The following is a 17,819-nucleotide window of genomic DNA, read 5'->3' on the forward strand; positions in this document are numbered from 1 at the left end:
AAGTCTTTTTTTTAATTTAAATTGCTTTCTGAATCGAAGAAGAAAAGTTTCAAAGCCTAAATTTGTATGCAGTATATTTCAAAATATACAGTAGTGTAAAATAGTTTATGAGTATCTGTTTGTGTGCTGAGATAAAGCAACATTCTAGTTCCTTGCCAGGAACCAAAATATATTGCCCTATTCCATGGATTCTGTGATGCATTTTATACTTCACAGGCGGATCTTGGCTGCTTATTGAGTAGTGCTTTCATTTCCTGCATAAATGATGGGGCTAAGTAGTTATCCTCCAAGTGCTTAGAGCTAGACTTACTTAAAAGGTAGCTGAACTCAGTGACTATATTTCTTCTGAAAGGCATAGGATAGAATATTAGAGCCATCAGCTATAAAATGTCCCCCGGGTTAGTCAGGGGGAGTTCTGCTCTAAATGCTCTTTCTTGCAAAATGGAGAAAATGATTACATTGCCTTTTGGGAAGACAGTGAGCTAAAGGAGTTAAAAACTCTTTGAGAACTTAAGATAAATGTTGTTAGTGAACTGGGGAAAGGATTCTGAAGTTCCATCTTCTGAGATGTTCATATGCAAATACCTGAAATATCTCTTCACTCTTCAGTTCTTTCTGTGATAGACTTCTGATTTGCTTATTTGTTTTATCTTATATGTATAGTCAGAAATACCTTTGTTAGATTTTTTCCTGACTAAAGGAAATTTCATTTATGGGGAAAAAAGTTGGAACTGAGAATTAATTTTGAAGATATTTGTGAGAAGAATAGGGGATTTTTGATTTTGTTTTTAATAATCAACACTGAGAAGCGAGTCCTTAATGAGGACCTTCTTTACATTCTGTTAACATTCTGTCAATGAGACTTCTGCTCAGAGCTTTGGGGAGTAAGTGGGAAAGGGAGAGGAAGAGCTGGGGGAAAGACAGCTCTTTCCTGTAATACTCCAATGAATTGATGGCTTATGTCTTGTTTTAATATTACAAGACAGTAACTTGTAAAGTGGTAGTAAATACAACATGAGTTCTTCATTTTTGTCATGTATTTACTCTTCTGATATTTTCAAAGTGTTTTACAGTGTATTGTATTCATTATGTGATGTGTATGTATGTATGTATCTGTGTCTCTTCCTATGTGTCTATATATATGATATAATGCCATGTGACTGAAGGAGCCACAACAGTTAGGTGATGTGCTCAAGACTATATTCATTGTCAGCATATCCGTTGACATTAGAATTTGAGTTCTTAACTCTCAGCATTTAGTCCCTTAAAACGTATAGAGTGGCAATATTGAGAAGCTGACAGAGCTGGGAATCTACTTTGTGTTATAACAAGGAAAATAAGGAAGAATTAATGCTACATTTTCAGTTACCTTCTTAAATTTTATAGTTGCATCTGTAAGTGGGTTGTATTTTCCTTGAAGTCACATTTTTACTAAATTAGAAAAGAATTACAGATTTTTTTGTTGTTGTTGTTGCTCCTGAAACACAATAAAATGAATGTTTGATATAGATGTCAGGTGACCAAAAATAAATCCAGCATTGGCTTTTGATATCAGCTTGTCTCTTGTACTCCTAAAATTTTTGTTCATCTCAATGTACAAGATGCAATTGGTTCACTATTATGTCCTTAGTATTTGATTGCTGCTTTGTGATGAATTCCTAAGGATTCTGCTTAAAAGTTTCAGAAAGATGTATTTCGTCTGCCATTTAATCTGTTTTTCCTTCTGTAATTTTAAGTCCTGGATCAAAATAGATAGTTAGCCACTCATTTATGAGGACAATTTAAATATAATTCCCTAACCAGTGCATCATCAACGACTTTGTCAGGTAAATGTCTGTACATGTCTTACATGAGCAAGGTAGGTTATAATTATGCTCCTTCTTCTGAGGAGCAAACCAGTCTACTCCATTGATTACATACACGTGGTCCATTACTGATGTGTAGTTGTCCTAACCCTAGTTGTAGTTGACCTCTGCAGCTCACCACAAAGGTCTGTTTGCTACTGTGGCCGTATTCTTGGGCCCATGCAGTTCCATAAACTGTGACATGACAAGCAAAAAAAGCAAGATGTAAACTTTGCTTCTGTTTTCTGTGCTTTTAAATAGTGTTTTCAGGTGAGGTGAGGACTCAATAACTCTGACAGACTAAAAAGTACTGCATTATTTGGACTAGATGGCCTTCAGAGGTCCCTTCCAACTCTTAAGGATTCCATGATTCTATGATCTTCTCAAATTTGGGCTTGTCTAAAAAATAGTTGCAGAGATCTGCATGAGAAAGAGAAGGCAGGTGAAAAATAATATTCCTTTTTATCAAGCACTTGTTTCAGGAAACTATTTAGGAAACACCTGAACTGACTTTATATAGAAAGGGCACAGGAAATGTTTAAGACTTCACTAAAGTCTTCCAAATTCTTTGAAACACATCATGCTATACCAATCATTTCATTATTTGGGTGTATGGAATTCAGTCAAAGCTGTGTTCTTGGACTAGTTGTAGACTTAAAGAAAAATGAAATAGTGAAATTGCTTTTGCCTCATACTGACTGGATGCGCTACATGTTTCTACTATTCCCCTCTGTAAAGAAAAAGTGATTCCATGATATGTGTTTTCCTCCATATTAGCAGTGTGTCATTACATGCCACAGTAAACCTATTTCCTAGAGTTGCAAATTACTTATCACTATGTGACTATGCATTTCCAACAGAGGAGGAGGTGAAATGATTAAAGAAAACAGGGTGGGGAGGACAGACACCAAAGTCCAAATTTAGCAGAGAACTCTTTATTTTAAACATTTAAATATAAACGACATTGTTACATGGGCTTGATAAAAGGTATTCTCTACTTTTAAACCTTTGAGAACCTTTTGCATAAGAGCTGATTAAATGCATGTTATTATTTCACAATGTTTATGCATTTGGATTTAGGAAGCCTACAGCAGTTCAAACTATGTATTTCTCTTGCTTTGGTCTACTAGCCTTAAAAATAAGAAACGTCATCTTCTATCTCTCTTGAATCTGCCTTACTGAAATGGAAATCAACATGTTACCATACCATTTCACATGCACTTAGAAAATAATTTTATTTTCCTTTCCCATAATAGCTATATTTTGTAGTTATTATCCTGCATATTAAAGTAGTATACGTAGGGATTGGGCTTGTTGATGTTTTTTTTTCTCTCTCTAGTTCTGCTTCTCAGTATTAGTTCTCACACCATTAATGATGAGCATTATTCTCATCTGAACATGTTTCCTTTGCTCTGTGCCTATTTGCAATGCCACAAGTGGCCACAGAAGTCTGACCGGTCATTTCAGCCACACTGAGCAGAGTAAAAGCTTTTTTGTACTCTGTACCCATGGTGTTCTCTGCTTTATAAGAACATGACACATTCTGTGGTGATGTCATCATGACTCATTCATCCTTGCTGTTTTATGTTCTGTGTTAGTTTCAGTAATTATTCCTGTCTGCATTTAATATCTTGCACTCGTCTTTAGGGAACATCATCCTATTTTCTCCTCTTTGTCAAGATAAATACAGGAAAAAGTCATCATCTGTGACACAGAGAGGTTTGAAGTCACCAGAGCTTTTGATGAGTAAATGTTTAGTTCACCATTCTGTTCATGAATGATACAAAGCAAATAAAACTGTCCTCTAGAGAGGTGGCTTGTTTACTCTTCCCAGTATCTTTCCAAAAATGAATGGTACAATAATGGATCTGTAAGTCATGGTCTCTTTCTTCTTTTTCTCTTTCTGAACATGACCATCATGTTTGTTCTTTTTCAGTCTTCAGATCCCTCACCTATTCTTTGTTGAGCCTGTGAAGTATTAGGGCCCTAAAGCCTACATAAAATAGTAAAAGCAATGATGCACAAACAGAACTAAGGAGAAATCACAAAGTGAAAAGTTTTTATCAGTCTGTGGTTACACGGAGTGGTACTAGATTGAAGAATAATCTTTTGGCTAAAACAATGCCTAAAATAATTTGAGGGACCAAAATTTGGAGAGAAAGGCTTAAATAATAGGGTGTCAAAGAGATCGTATGAAATCTACCCCTGGCCTTGAGACATGACCTGAGTCATAGTATTTTGCATCATTATTTCAAACTATGTTTTGTGGTTTTGTAGTGAAGATCTTTGAGAGCAAGAGCAAGAGTCATGACTGTGAGTGTTGCACAGTGCTCTTCTTCATCTTTAGCTCTGGAGTGATTGTCTTTGTGTTTTTCTTGCTAAAGATCTGTGAGTAATAGATAAACAATTTGGTGGTTGTGTGTGAAGATCAGGTTCTCTGTAAGCCTGGAAATTCAGAGTGGTTTGCATTTCATGCTCTGGTTCCATTTGAGTACATCAGTTTATGGAAAGCCAGACAGTAAGATTGATGACATTCTACTTTCAAAGCATTTGCAATACAAGGTAATTACACATACACAATCAGTCAGATTAAATGCTTAATGGCTTAATGAGTAATTAATGCTATTCCACAAAAGTCATTGTGTCTGGTGATGTGTGACCGGGATCACATTGCTGGGGAGAGCTAAATTTTCTTGTTGAAGTGTGATAATTTGTAGTTACTGTTTTCAATGATTTGCTAGAAAATAGGTGGATTTTTTTTTCAAGGACTATCCCGATTTGCCAAAAGTAATCATAATGGCAGGAAGAAAAATTTAAGTATATTCCTCAAAGCAATTGCATTGATGGCTGAGAAAGTATATTGTAGATTTTATGTCTGAAGCTGCTATCACATGAAGGCTGGTCTATTTATGTATTGATTTCTGGAAATTACAGAATTCAGCTTCTGCTGTTTGGATGTAGTAGGATTGAGTATGAACTTTGTGACCAGTCTATTTTTCTTTTTTGCCAGTTAGATGGCTGATGGGTTGGGCTGTGAAAGGTTCTATAGGATAACATGTAGAGATAGAGTTGGAAGGTGTGAGATTGTGGGTGTCTTCCTTGGGGTACTTCTGCTCTATAGTAGTTGTAATAATACAGCATTAGACTAAGTGATGAACTGTGGTTCAGGATCTCTGTTGCTTTTGCTGCATACCGTATTTCAGTCTTTGGAGCTGCTAGATATTTTTTTTCCCAAGTGATGAGGTTTACGATACTTAAGTTATAATGCTTCTGTTAATTATTCACTGAAGGATTTTTTATAGTGAAGTCGCTGCTTATAGTGGATGTTATCACTTGTGGACATTACATTTTATTTTTCAGTTTATCAACTGTTTTCAATTGAATCTGTCTTCTTATTGGATGTCAGGCTTTAAAGCAAGTCATTGAGTTGGTTTTTATAGTATTTTAATTGACATAGACAAGAAAATTAGACTTGTTAACTTAATTTTTTTGAAGTATATTACCTCTATTGCATAAATACCTGGCTGATTTGTTTTCTTGGTAACTGATAGATTGATTATGCATAGGTTGATATATATATATATATATGTAAATACATGTATATGTGTGTGTGTGTGTGTGTATATATAACCATCTTGTTGAGAAAGGATAGCTAGCACAGGGATATTTTGGTGTCTTCTGTCATTGTAGAGTAAGTACTTGTTTTCATGAAGCACAAGATTATTTTTGTTTTGGTTTGTTTTAATTCAATTCCTTTTGAAGTAGGGCAAAAAGCACTGATGAGTTGAGTTTTGGTGGTGGTGGGTTTATTTTTATGTTTTTAATTATTATTCTCCTGAATAGCAGTATAGTGTTACTTGGAAGCCTTATCTAGATAGTGACTTTTCCTTATGAAGTTTTCACAGTTTGACATATATTTTACTATTACAAATTTTCTATTTCAAATGCTGTATTTTCATTATTTGTATTTTTTTTTTTTCATGAGGTTAGAGTCGTTAAAAATGTGTTAATGTTAACAACATGGTAGCAGATTAAAGGTCCAAGAAATGTTGAAAAAAATATTCCCAATGCCATTTGCACACAAAGGGAAATTTTTAATAAAATGATATATGACATGTAAGATAATGGATTGGTATCCGTTTATATATTTCCTGGCAAGGATGTTAGATGATCATAGAATCACAGAATGACTGTTGGAAGGGACCTGAAGGATCATGAAGCTCCAGCCCTTCTGCTGCAGGCAGGGCTGCCAACCTCCATATCTAATGCTAGACCAGGATGCTCAAGACCCCATCCAACCTGGCCTTGAACACCACTAGAAGATATATTTGTGTAATCATTTACTAGTATCTTTATTTAACCAAATTTTCTCCTGTTCTGTTTCTTAATACTTTCATGCAGTTTGGAAAAACACAGATTCATGGAGCGTGAATGTTTCTTAATAACTAGTAAGTCAGGTGCATTAGCTCATTGTTGGTAGGATTTTTTATGATATAGTTATATAAGCATAAAAAACAGTTGTGAGTTTTCTAATGAATTGATAATCTCTATTAGGAAAGTTTCTGTATGGCCCTTAGTATGTAGCTGTAAGAATGTGGATTTGCATTAGATGCTAATGCGATCTTAAGCAGCTAATTTGAGTTCGTATGAGTGACAAGGTAACTCAATAGCCAGAGTGAAAAAAAGTTGAATTTAACTAAATCTAGAAGTTGCAGCTTTAGATTTAATGGGCATTGAATAGCATTTAGCTACTCAATTAACTTACAGTCCTAGTCCATCTTTCACCAAATGAGCAGTTTTTCTATCAATGTCAAATTGAAATGGATGGGGATGTTGAGTCAAGTACTTTAGTAACAGCCCAGCAAAAGCAAAAATTTTGCATTTATTGTGATTGGACTGTTTAAAAGTGCATTAAATACAATTTAATTCATTGTTGCTAAACATAAGGTTCATGTGTGATTAAATGGTGTAGCTACCAAAAATGTAGCTGTTCTCAGTTCCATTTATCATCTGAGGACAGTACAGCTGTACAATAAACAGTACAATTCAGAAACACAAATCCGTGCATTTCTAGGATACTAATAATGGTTACAGAATAAGCACAGAAATTTCTGTTTATTGGATAATTTATTCAATTACGCAGTTGTTCCATTTTCCGGTTAAGCGATTTCCAATTAAAAAGTTGTTCCATTTAGACATTATAATAAATTATAAAAGAAAAATTTGTACACTAAGTATTTTATCTTTCAAGCATTCCCTTAAGGCTTATTGTAAAATAAAATGGAGATGAAGATATTACATCTATTTCTAATGGATGTGTATTATTTAGCACCATGCTGTCTTGTCCCTCACCTCATCTGAAACTTGTTGTATAGGTATGATAATTATAAATTCTTGAACATCCAAAATTATCACACCAAACACACACAGGCATTGTCTTTACATTGTCTTGGTATTTGTAGAAACTCACACTCTGGTCTCAATTATTTGCTAGAAATGCTTCTGATACCACTTTGGATTTCTCTCTCCTTGAAATCATATTCATCCTTTCCTTTTTCTTCTTTATTTTTTAATATTTAAAATGCCTGGGAGAATGTAATATGGACATTATGTGTAACGTAGTTCACGGTGGGTAAAGGTAAATACGTTCCTTTGATCTGGAAAGGTACACTTCACAGACAGTAATTGCTCATCGCATTCTTTCAGGGGATGAGGAATCAATTTATCTCAGTTTTATCAGTAAGACCTGATGGAGTTATTGAATATTCTACAAGAATGCCCAAGAAAAAAGATGTTTGTAGTTTTTCCCAGACCAAGCTTTGCAAAATTTTTTACCTCCTTATGAAAACTGGCCTTGTATTTTGCACTTGTTATTTATGGAGGGCCTAAGCCACATTAATTGAACAGGCTTCTTCCAAATATTTTTACTTAAAAAAACACTGAAATCATTGCAATTAGAATTCAGACTTCACAGGCAAAACAAACGAACAAAATAGAAAAAAATGATCATCCTGCAGTTCGGGGATTGAGATGTTAATAGACATCACTACCTTTAAGTGAGCATTCCACATTTTAATGCCAGAATTTCATTGTAGCTTCATTTCCATTGAATCAATGGCTTTTCAACTCAGTAATCTGTAAAACAGAGCAAATACATGTGAAAAATACAGGTAAAGACATCCAGATACTGTGATATCACCGAAAGTAATAATATTTGATAATTGATGCCCATGGGAGGGCATACCTTTTGTCCCTTGAAGGAAACCCTTTCCGCCATAAACAAAAAATGTTTTTCTTAATGTAAGTAGTGTTTTCCATCCATGTAAGATAACTTCATTCTTTCTAATGGCAGGCACCAATTAAAGAAATGCTTTCCCTCAAACTTGATTTTTATATGACTGCATTTTCACTGAGAGCAATGTCACTAGACACTGCTGTGATAAGAAAGAAGCAGTAGCTTCTTTCATGTAGCTCCTGGTACCTTCTTCATATCAGCTACCTAGATTTCCAGCTATCTAATAATTCATGTCTAAGAAGACTGAATACCCCAAAATTTGTATCTTCTGGTGTTCCAGTTTGATTACATGATAACCTCTCTCATATTGGCTGCCATGTTGCATGCTGATGAGCTAAACTGGCAGTCCATTCTCTTTTGCATGTGTGGCAGTGACTTGTGTCAGCTCAAAGAAACGTGATGCAATAGAAATTACAGAACGCATTCACAAGAGACATCCCTGCATCTGAGCAAAAGGTTGACATCTGCTTGGAGGCAAGATGGCATAACCGTACAGGTTTTTTACTGACAAAACCATGGCTCAGATTAATTACCAGATCAAGGTCTAATCCTGACCTAAAATGTGATTAAGTGGTCCTTTATGTGGTGGGGGAAATATGAATGGCAGGCTTTTGTCATTTTATCAGCCAGTGCAAATTATACCTAATGCTGACACACAACATCCCAAGGACCCTGCAGGCAAATAGTATTGTGCCATATGAAAGGCAACAGTATTCCCACACTGGGTGCAGACTTGGGTGCCCAATGCTGACTTTGAATCCAGAGCTCCCCAAATGCTTTTTCACTATATAGCTGCATAACTCACTATTCCTGTGAATATTCCTTTCGTATCTCAAGGGAAGAAGATGGAGAAACAAATTTGGAGCTAACTTTTTGTGCACCAGCAGACAGTGGCATCTCATAAGGGGCTCAATGTCTGTGAATGTTTGAGGGCGATTTCTCTTGTTCTATGCCTACGTTGATTTTAATATCTTGTTCAAAATGACAAAATCATGTGCTGAATTAGAAATGGAAGTGAGATAAATGAACAAAATAATTAAATATCTGAATATTATTTTTTCAGAATAATACTGTGGCACACAGTTGTAAATACTTTATAACATGGAATTACTTCTGCTTCTGGCACAGAAATTAAGAAGTAAACTTCCATTCATATGAAGGATGCAGACCCAAGTTCACACATAGAAATACACATTTTCTTTGGTGAAAATAGAGTCTTTCTGTCTTTTGGCAAGCATTTCTGAATCAACTCACAAAGTTTACATTTCTTCTTCTCTCAGGTGCTGCCTGAAAAATTATTGGATGAAAAATTAGTGTAGATTACGTTGGCCTTTTCTTCTGTATTCCCACAGGCACAACGGCTAACAGATCTGGAGCAGAAACTAGCAGCTGCAAAAGATGAATTGGAAAAGGCAGCTCTTGACAAGGTAGTAAGTGTAACGTGATTTAAGTGTGTTTATCAGCTGTGAATGTTTCTACATAACTTGAAAAAAAACCACAAGTGGAAATGTTGCAGATGTTTAGGTATGTATTTAATGGCACGTGCTTCGGAGTAACTGCTGAAGTCACTGGAAATAATTATATTTCATGATGTTAAATAAAGCTGCAGAATTTTTAAGAAGAAAAATTGGGTTGAAAAGGTCTTAGAGGCTTCTAAGTAGTCCTTACCTCTTCTAAGTCCTTATTCTAAGTAGTATTACCATTGCACTAAAGTATTTTTCTGCTTATCAGTATTGCAGTAACTGAGATCCTTATATATTTGATATATTTGATATATGATTTATTTATTATGAGAATATTTGATTCTCTAAATGACTTGCAGTCATTGAACAAAGATTGGGACCTCCTGAGCGAGTAGTTATCTCACTGCTCTTACTGCCACAACTTTGTTCAGTGTCAGACTGCTGCTTTCATTAATACATCTATATTTATGAGTTAAACAGCAGTACTCTGGCTCAAGATACAAACACTATTGTGTAAATATGAGAACAGGAGTTTATTCACCAGTTAAAAAGTGTAGATTGGCTTAAAGTGCAGTAATGGATGTGGACAGTCACACACTTAACAGGTGGAAAAGCCTATGGCTTACTATACAGAGTAACAGCATAATAGGCACACACATATAGATGAGAGCAATCATACTTGTGGGATTAAAATCAGTCTTTATAATGTAGAAAAATACTAATTATCCTGAACATTATAGGAAAAATTCCGTGCAAAGTCTGTGTCTTTGCAGTACTTACGAGTATCTACTTCTCTCTACTAAATATTATATGTAAAAATCTGGACATGATGAGATTTGCTAGGTAGTATATTTGTTCCTTTAATGATAAAACAGAATTCAATATGTATTTGCAATAACCAATATAGATGAAATGCAGGGATGAAAGGGAAGAATGCAAGGACTTTTCAGGTATTTTGGTGCTTAACGCTGTAACTTAATATAAAAACCACATAATTCTGCTAGCAGTAATGGAAAGAAATAGCAGCTGTTGTTTGTAAATGTTAGTTTTAATACAAAAAGATAAAGCAAGTGGTTATGTTCATAATAACACATCACAGAGAAGTGGTATTTCTTTGTTTTCTGCAGGAGTCACAGCTGAAAGCTCTGAAGGACACTGTGCAGCTTTGCCTGTCCTCTGTTCTGCACAATCAGCCTCCTGCTATCCATCGAATCCCTTCGAAACCAGCAGAGAAGCTGACATCATCAGCTGCAAAGGGCTCAAAAGTCCCATTTCCAGTGATAAGCACTAAGGTATTGTTTCTCCCCCACTTTTCCTAGCATCTTTGAGAGTTTGTCCTGTAAGAGCATCAAAGTGGAACTAAGGAGGATTTAAAATTCATTGCAGGATTAGGTGAATTTTAAAGATAATTCTAAGCCAGTTTCTGATATCAGTCAACTTTTACAGAGTTGGGAAATGAGTACTTTTATTTTCCAAGAAGCAAAATCCCATCTATTGCTTGCTAAATGAGCTGTGTCTGCATAACGAATCTACAAGGAAGATGGATTTACATCTAAAACAAGCGAGAATGGAAATTCATGGGATTATTTACCTGCCAGGCACTGATAATGTGTTTGTGGTACTACAGCACTGAACAGAGAGGCACTTCTTGTTTTTCACAACAAAAGCCATGACAAAGGCCTATATAGAAGAGTAAAGCAGGTTGGGACACTCAGACAGAATTTGCCAAGTGGGCTGCAATAATAGGCCAGGGAATATTTGATTTGCACAGTGCATCCAGGAAACAGGAATGACAGTTTAGGAGAAAATAGAATTAAAGGACTGGTTTCTAAAGCACTTTGATTCTATAAATTAAAGCATTTTTGCACAGTTGATATATACAGTGATTGATGGATATTCAGATAATTTCCATCTCGAGGGTTTCATTTTGCTCATCTATTCATGTGATTCAGTACTTTTAGACTGAGCCTAAGGAAGGAAATTTTACAGCAGGATGGTAGAGGGAGTTTCACGTTCCCCTTAAATTCCAAAACACTGTCATGAAATATAAAAAAGAGATTGCCAACTCAGTCAGTTTGTGATTTTTTTATAGCAGCTGTTGATAAGCACCATTAGTACAGAGATTGAAGCCAAAAATCAGTAATCTTTCTCTCTGTGATTAAAATTGAAATATAATGTCAGAAAGCAGAATATGATTATAAAGCTGGATCTTGTGTTGCTTCCCTTACCGTAATGATTGTAGGTTCCTTAACTGGTTCATAGTAAGAAGCCTTCACTTCATAAGCTGTTACCTCCTAAATAAACCAGCTTATTTATTAGTAACAGCCCATGAGGATATTAGCCCTCATTTAGATTAAGACAACTGGTTCTCCATTCTAAAGGAGGGTGGACTCAAGGATATGCAGACTGAGACTTCAGGAGCATGTTTTCCCAGGCACAGGAAAGGAATACAGAGTAGAGTCTGGAACTGAATTTACGACATTTGATTGAAAACACAAAATAATCTTCATTCTTCTTCCATAATCAAATTGATTTTGTGTTTAATGTTCCAGTTCATGAAATATAGCAATATTTCTATTCTGCAGACTGAGTCCTCTGTATCCCAAGAGTGCTTGAATAACTTATGCTCCCTCGTTAATAGACAGTGCTCACATTTCTCTGCACATGGCATATGCCTTGAAAATGTCTGCAAAAATGATGGTTCTGAGTCCTGCTCTTCCCCACATTGACACCTCATTATTATAAATCTGAGCATTATCTATGATTATAAAACCACTGAAATCTGCTACTGTAAAATAGGTTGTCAACTCAGCATAGCCAGTCGAGAATCTCTACATGTAAGCCTTATTATGAAAGGCTTTTTCCTTATTTATTTATTCTTTTAAAGGATAATATCAATTCTCATGTATCTTTTCCTTGGCTTTTTTCAATCTTGCAGACCAAGTCAATCTAACTACAGACACTGTTCTAACTACAGACAGTGTTCTTTATTATATTTGCATAAGTATTTTAATATATCAGGCTTGTATTCTGGTGAATGTAATTGTGTTTGATTACTTTTCCTGTGTGAAAATAAGAGCTTCATATGAGCTTGTAATGTCTGCTAAGCAAGATTTGAACCCTCAGGAAAGAAACGATCAGTTGTGTGGTAAATACCTTCAAAGATATTCTCATCCTACTTAAGAAGTTTATTCTAAAATAGTCACATTTATTTTAAATCTGTGGAAGTGTGTGACATCTGCATCACTGGATACACAGTCGTCTGTGAGGCTGGGGCACTTCTTGCTAAAAACAGTGGACATAAGGTTGCATTTTTATTTTCAGAGCTGGAAACCACAATATGAGTGCTTGTTAGAGATGTCTGAGACAAGAACATGATGCAGAAAGGATAATTAGGAAAGGAAATTTCCAAATTTCTTGTGAAGTTTCATTATAAAAAATCTGATTTGCTAAAGAGGTATTTTGTTCTTTCAAGAGACTGTGAGATAAAGAAATTTGCGTAGAGGTTCACAAATCAGAGCATAAATACACATAAATCACTAAAATCAGAGGTGGAATTCCCTTGAAATGAATAATAACAGAGCATTTTGCTACACCTTAACATGTACACTTTACAAAAATACAAGGGGTAGTCATTAGTATTTCAGACCCATCCTGTAGCCAGCATAACAGATATTAATAGTGGAAGCATTTCCCAAAGGTTCTCTGCACGCGAGTTCAGTGACACTAACATCTCAAAGGAAACCCCACGCTACTAATAAAGATAGTCACTAATCCTGAACTATGAGGTCTTGATCTTTCAGGATTGTTGATAGTTCTTTGTATTCCATAGTTTCTTTTTGCACCATAATGTCTCAGCAAGTAACCATTCTGTCTCCTGGAAGTGATTAAGTATAGTATTGTTAATGGATGTTAATGGATGAAAAATCAACTAGGCTACCTGCCATAGGAAAGGTGGGTTGGGATCATTTGTGAATCAGAGTACTAGTGTTGGCATTCTATTGAGGCCTTTTCTGCACTAACAGTAGCTTGGCATATGAAACAGCTCTGATGTTCTAAATGTGTTTTCAAATATATGGATTCACTATGTGGGACACTTTCTTACTCAATTTGTTCTAATTTTCCTTTCTAAAAAAAGGCTAGCATTACACTGAAATAAATATTTTATAATGATAGCTATCATTTGAATATCTTTGTCTCTTTGGCTGTGCAGTGTAAAGATATCTATGCCCTAAATACAAAATAAAAATTAACTTCAGTCATTTGGAATGTTAATGTAAATGAAGCAGAGAAACAGCTTCTATTTGCAGTAGCAAGGTTGCATACACAAATAATGGGGAGTGTAATTAAAAGAATAGCAAAATAATGGCAACTTGTTTGCTCTAGGGTGTTTTTGCCTTATGCTGTTGGAAAAGTTGGAAGGGTGGTGGTCCATCTTCCTTTCATCTAGGAACAATTATTCCCCATCAAAATGAGATGAGGGAACTTGATATCAGCATTAAGCCCGCAGAAGTGTTCTTGTAGGGCACAGAGGAATGAGAGCTTATGAAACTCTTCAGAGAAGGTATAGGTCTGGAAATGTGGTCACACTGAGAAGCATTTTGGAATGGGCAAGTAGTAACTCAAGAACCTGACTGATTGTGTTGGTATGTTTTAGTATTCAGGTTAAACACAAGCTTGCCATTAGTTTGAGAGCATATAAACTGAGCATCTACTGCAAATACTGAGCAAGCTTACTAAAAGCAGAAGATGATGTTAATGTTGACAAATTTTATCTGGGTTTTAGATTTTCTTTTGGAAGTTGTTTGTTTGTTCTCTTGTTTGTTGTGTTGGCAGTTGTGAAATTAGAATATTTGTTAGGTTCCAGGCCTTATTCATTTCATTCGACAGAAGTAGAAACAATTGATAGAACAGTTCTCTATGAAATAAGTAGTTAAATATTTGTACTTGATACTGGTTATAGAAAATTTCATATCGTATTACTGATAATACTGTATAATGATAATGACTAGAAATGTAGAAAGCATTTATGAGTACATTTGTATTTTTCTTCAAATGCAAAAGCATTTTAAAAGAATAAAGATATATTTGGAATGCGTAAGTTTGGCCCAACCCAAGGTTTTGAAGACAGAACAGATAGTTTTTTAGTCGTATTTTAAATTATTTTGTATTATAGACTATAAAATTGATATAATAGCTTCAGATTTGTGAAAAATTAGCCAGCTGAATGTGGCAATATATTATCTCATCCTTCTTCCTCTGTAGGTTGAGAAAGAAACTAAATCAGAAAAAATTATGCAAGAAAATAGTCTGTTTTTTAAAATTAGAGCTATTACCAATCAGGTCATTTATCATAATATTCCAGTATAAATGAAGGTTGTGACCCTTGAAAAAGAAACTTGCTTATTCATTGCTCAAGAACCTGTGAAACAACAAAAATATGGCTTTGAATTTATTGTCATCATTATAGGAAAGATTAAGACTCTAAAAAGATTCCCTAATGCATCTGATTATTTTTGCTCAGGGTGACCTCTGTTGTTACAACAAGCCAAAAACATAACTTGGCAGATATTTTTCTCCAGGCAGTAAATTTCAATCTGACATTCATGGAACCATAGAACGTCTTGAGTTGGAAGGGACCCGAAGGATCATTATGACATTGTGTCTGGAAGCACTCCCAGTTTAGTCAGTATTAACTGCACTCTGGGAACCAAATAACAGGTAGAAGGACTTAGTCTGAAAACAAAAAGGTATGAGGCTGAATTGTAAAAGACATTAGTTTCAAGATCTTAGATTGGATGTTCAAAATTTGCAAGCTGTATATGCTTTTCAGTAGTAGAATCTGTCTTCCATGGACTTGGAAAACCAAAGCTGTGTAACACAAAATTTTTTGTGATTGTTCTTTTCCAATTTTGTATGGAATTTTGATGAAATACTTCCTTATTGTTACCAAAATTTCTCTCTGCACCTACCTGGAAGTTTGGACTGCAGTAATTCAGGCTATTTTCCCTCTTTGCTTTCTTTCATTTTCACCCTCTTCATTGCTAAATAAGCACCTTTTCCCCCAATGCTTCTAAGCATTTTTCTCTCATTCTTTATGGCTAAATAATCCCTTCTGAATCCTCTCTTCCTTCCTTAAAATTAAAAATTATAAATCTCATGATATTTCTTTTCAGAGAAACTAAACATTCCGATCTCAGGGGCCAGTGTTGTATGAAATAGGTTTATCAGAAGGTTTTGTTTTGAAAATATCATACAGTGATATGATACATATGATATAGACCTGAACAGGTGATTAAAAAGTGTGGCAGTTCATGAGTACATGGAAAGAACATCAAGGACAGTTTTCTCCATTGAGGCCTTACAAAGAGACCTCTTTTGTGGCTTTCCCATATATGTGTTTTCTCTACCTTTGCTTCTGAAAATTAATGAGGTAACACTAGCATGTGCAGTTTTGGTGGCCTGCTGTTGGCTGCATTTAGCACTGAGATTGGGAAACAGTAATTAAAATAAGCTAAACGCAGAGGAAGTCATGTTTATAATATGCAGTAATGACATATTATAACCCTTTCCTAACGCATAAGCGCCATGAGAATTAAATAGTGTCAAAAAATGATACTTTCCATTGTTTTAGATTTTAATTTCAAAGCAGCCAATAACACTTGTGTCCTCCAAAGGAACTTGCCATAGAAATCCCAAGCACTGAGTATCTGCAAGCCCAGTGTAGGAAGAAATTTGTCTTGAAAATATGAAAGGGAGTGTAATTAAAAGAGCATGAGTAGTATGACCTATTCCTTCATAACAGTCTTTCCTGTTTTGCTGTTTTCCTGTTTTATGGCTCTCTTTAGGCTCATAGACTTTAATTATCTTTATGATCAACTGGATGCCAACTTTAGTCTTGTATTATTTTTTCTTTAATGATGGTTCATAAGAGCATGGCAACCTTTCCTAGTACCTTTAATTTCCTGAATTTACCTCAGATTGAATATGATCTGTTATTTGCTTAGACCTTTTTCTAGAGTTCTTCAGTGACTGATTTTTAATAAAATTTTATTACATGCTGGAAAGCATTTAATGCCAGAGATCATTGAATCAAAAGCTGAAGCTCTTTGATTTTACTGCTTACTTTAAAGAAGTCTTCATTATTAGCAAATTATCTTGACACTAAATTAGTTTTAGAGGTTTCTTTTTTAACTAAGTACAGTCAAGGGAAACTGGAGGGGAAATAATAACAACACCTGGCAACTCTTATTTAGTCCATGTCCCAAAACAACATCGTTCTCATTTAATAATGTCATTAGAAATAAAGTTATTCAAGTTTCAGTGATATGATCTTTCTAATTATCCACATTTCATAGATTAGCTTTCTGACCTCTCCCCATCTTGTTACAGGGTACAAGTAGCTGAACCAGACCCCAGCACCTTAGGCTAGATATAAGGTTTAGCAAGTCTCTGGCCAAGCCTATCAGAAGAGAGGAGAAAGAGGAGATCCCTTGATTGCATTCCAGGTGTCCTCTGCTATTTGTCTGTCATATCAAAACATGATCTTTTTTCAACATATTTTTAATTATTATTCTCTCCTAGTGACAGTGACTGGAAGAAAATAAAGCATTGATAATTTTAGTTCAAGTTGCATTTAGCAGAAAGGTAGTAACACATTGCCATATCTTGTGATTCTACTGGTGTTTCATTCAAAACATAGTGATATGTAAGTAGTTTGGCCATTGTAAGACTTCATTTTGTTAGATGAGAGCAATTAGAAAGAAACTGAACTTACTTGCCTTTGTGATTCCACTGTGGGAAATTTACTTCAAGAATTATTAATATTAATGCATTTTCTAACAACATTACTGTCAATGGTTTATGGGCTGGTTCGGACCGGTTGCAAAATCCCTCCATATAATTAGAGCTGAAGCAACTAAATCAAGTATCATGAGAGAGCATCTGAAAGCTGCAGGCCTTACAGTAATACTGAAGTGATGCACGCAGTTGGGACACGCAGCAGCGAGGAGAGGCAAAGAAGAGTGACAAGGAGAAAAGCCCTATCAAGTGACCTTGCCAGTAATTCTATCTCCTTTCTGACTGCAAAGCCCTCCTGGGGAATGGAGTTCTCCTCTTCTGGACAGGTACCTGGAACTGGAGCATTAACACTTTAACTCCCAGTGCACTACATAATGTTATGATGTGGAACACCAGTAACCAAAAAACATAAAACCA

General features: G+C 35.3%; 1 protein-coding gene across 3 annotated transcripts in view; it reads left to right on the forward strand.

Moving 5' to 3' along the window:
• Positions 1 to 17,819, forward strand: part of LOC140253492 (leucine zipper protein 2-like) — a 151,924-nt gene that overhangs the window by 117,363 nt on the left and 16,742 nt on the right. For all 3 annotated transcript variants that reach the window (XM_072339119.1, XM_072339117.1, XM_072339120.1), the window contains exons 9-10: positions 9,492 to 9,566; positions 10,730 to 10,894. In XM_072339119.1, coding sequence (XP_072195220.1) covers positions 9,492 to 9,566; positions 10,730 to 10,894 — 240 coding nt within the window. The remainder of the gene's footprint in view (positions 1 to 9,491; positions 9,567 to 10,729; positions 10,895 to 17,819) is intronic.

This window comes from Excalfactoria chinensis, chromosome 5 (genome assembly GCF_039878825.1).
Source record: "Excalfactoria chinensis isolate bCotChi1 chromosome 5, bCotChi1.hap2, whole genome shotgun sequence".
NCBI lineage: Eukaryota > Metazoa > Chordata > Aves > Galliformes > Phasianidae > Excalfactoria > Excalfactoria chinensis.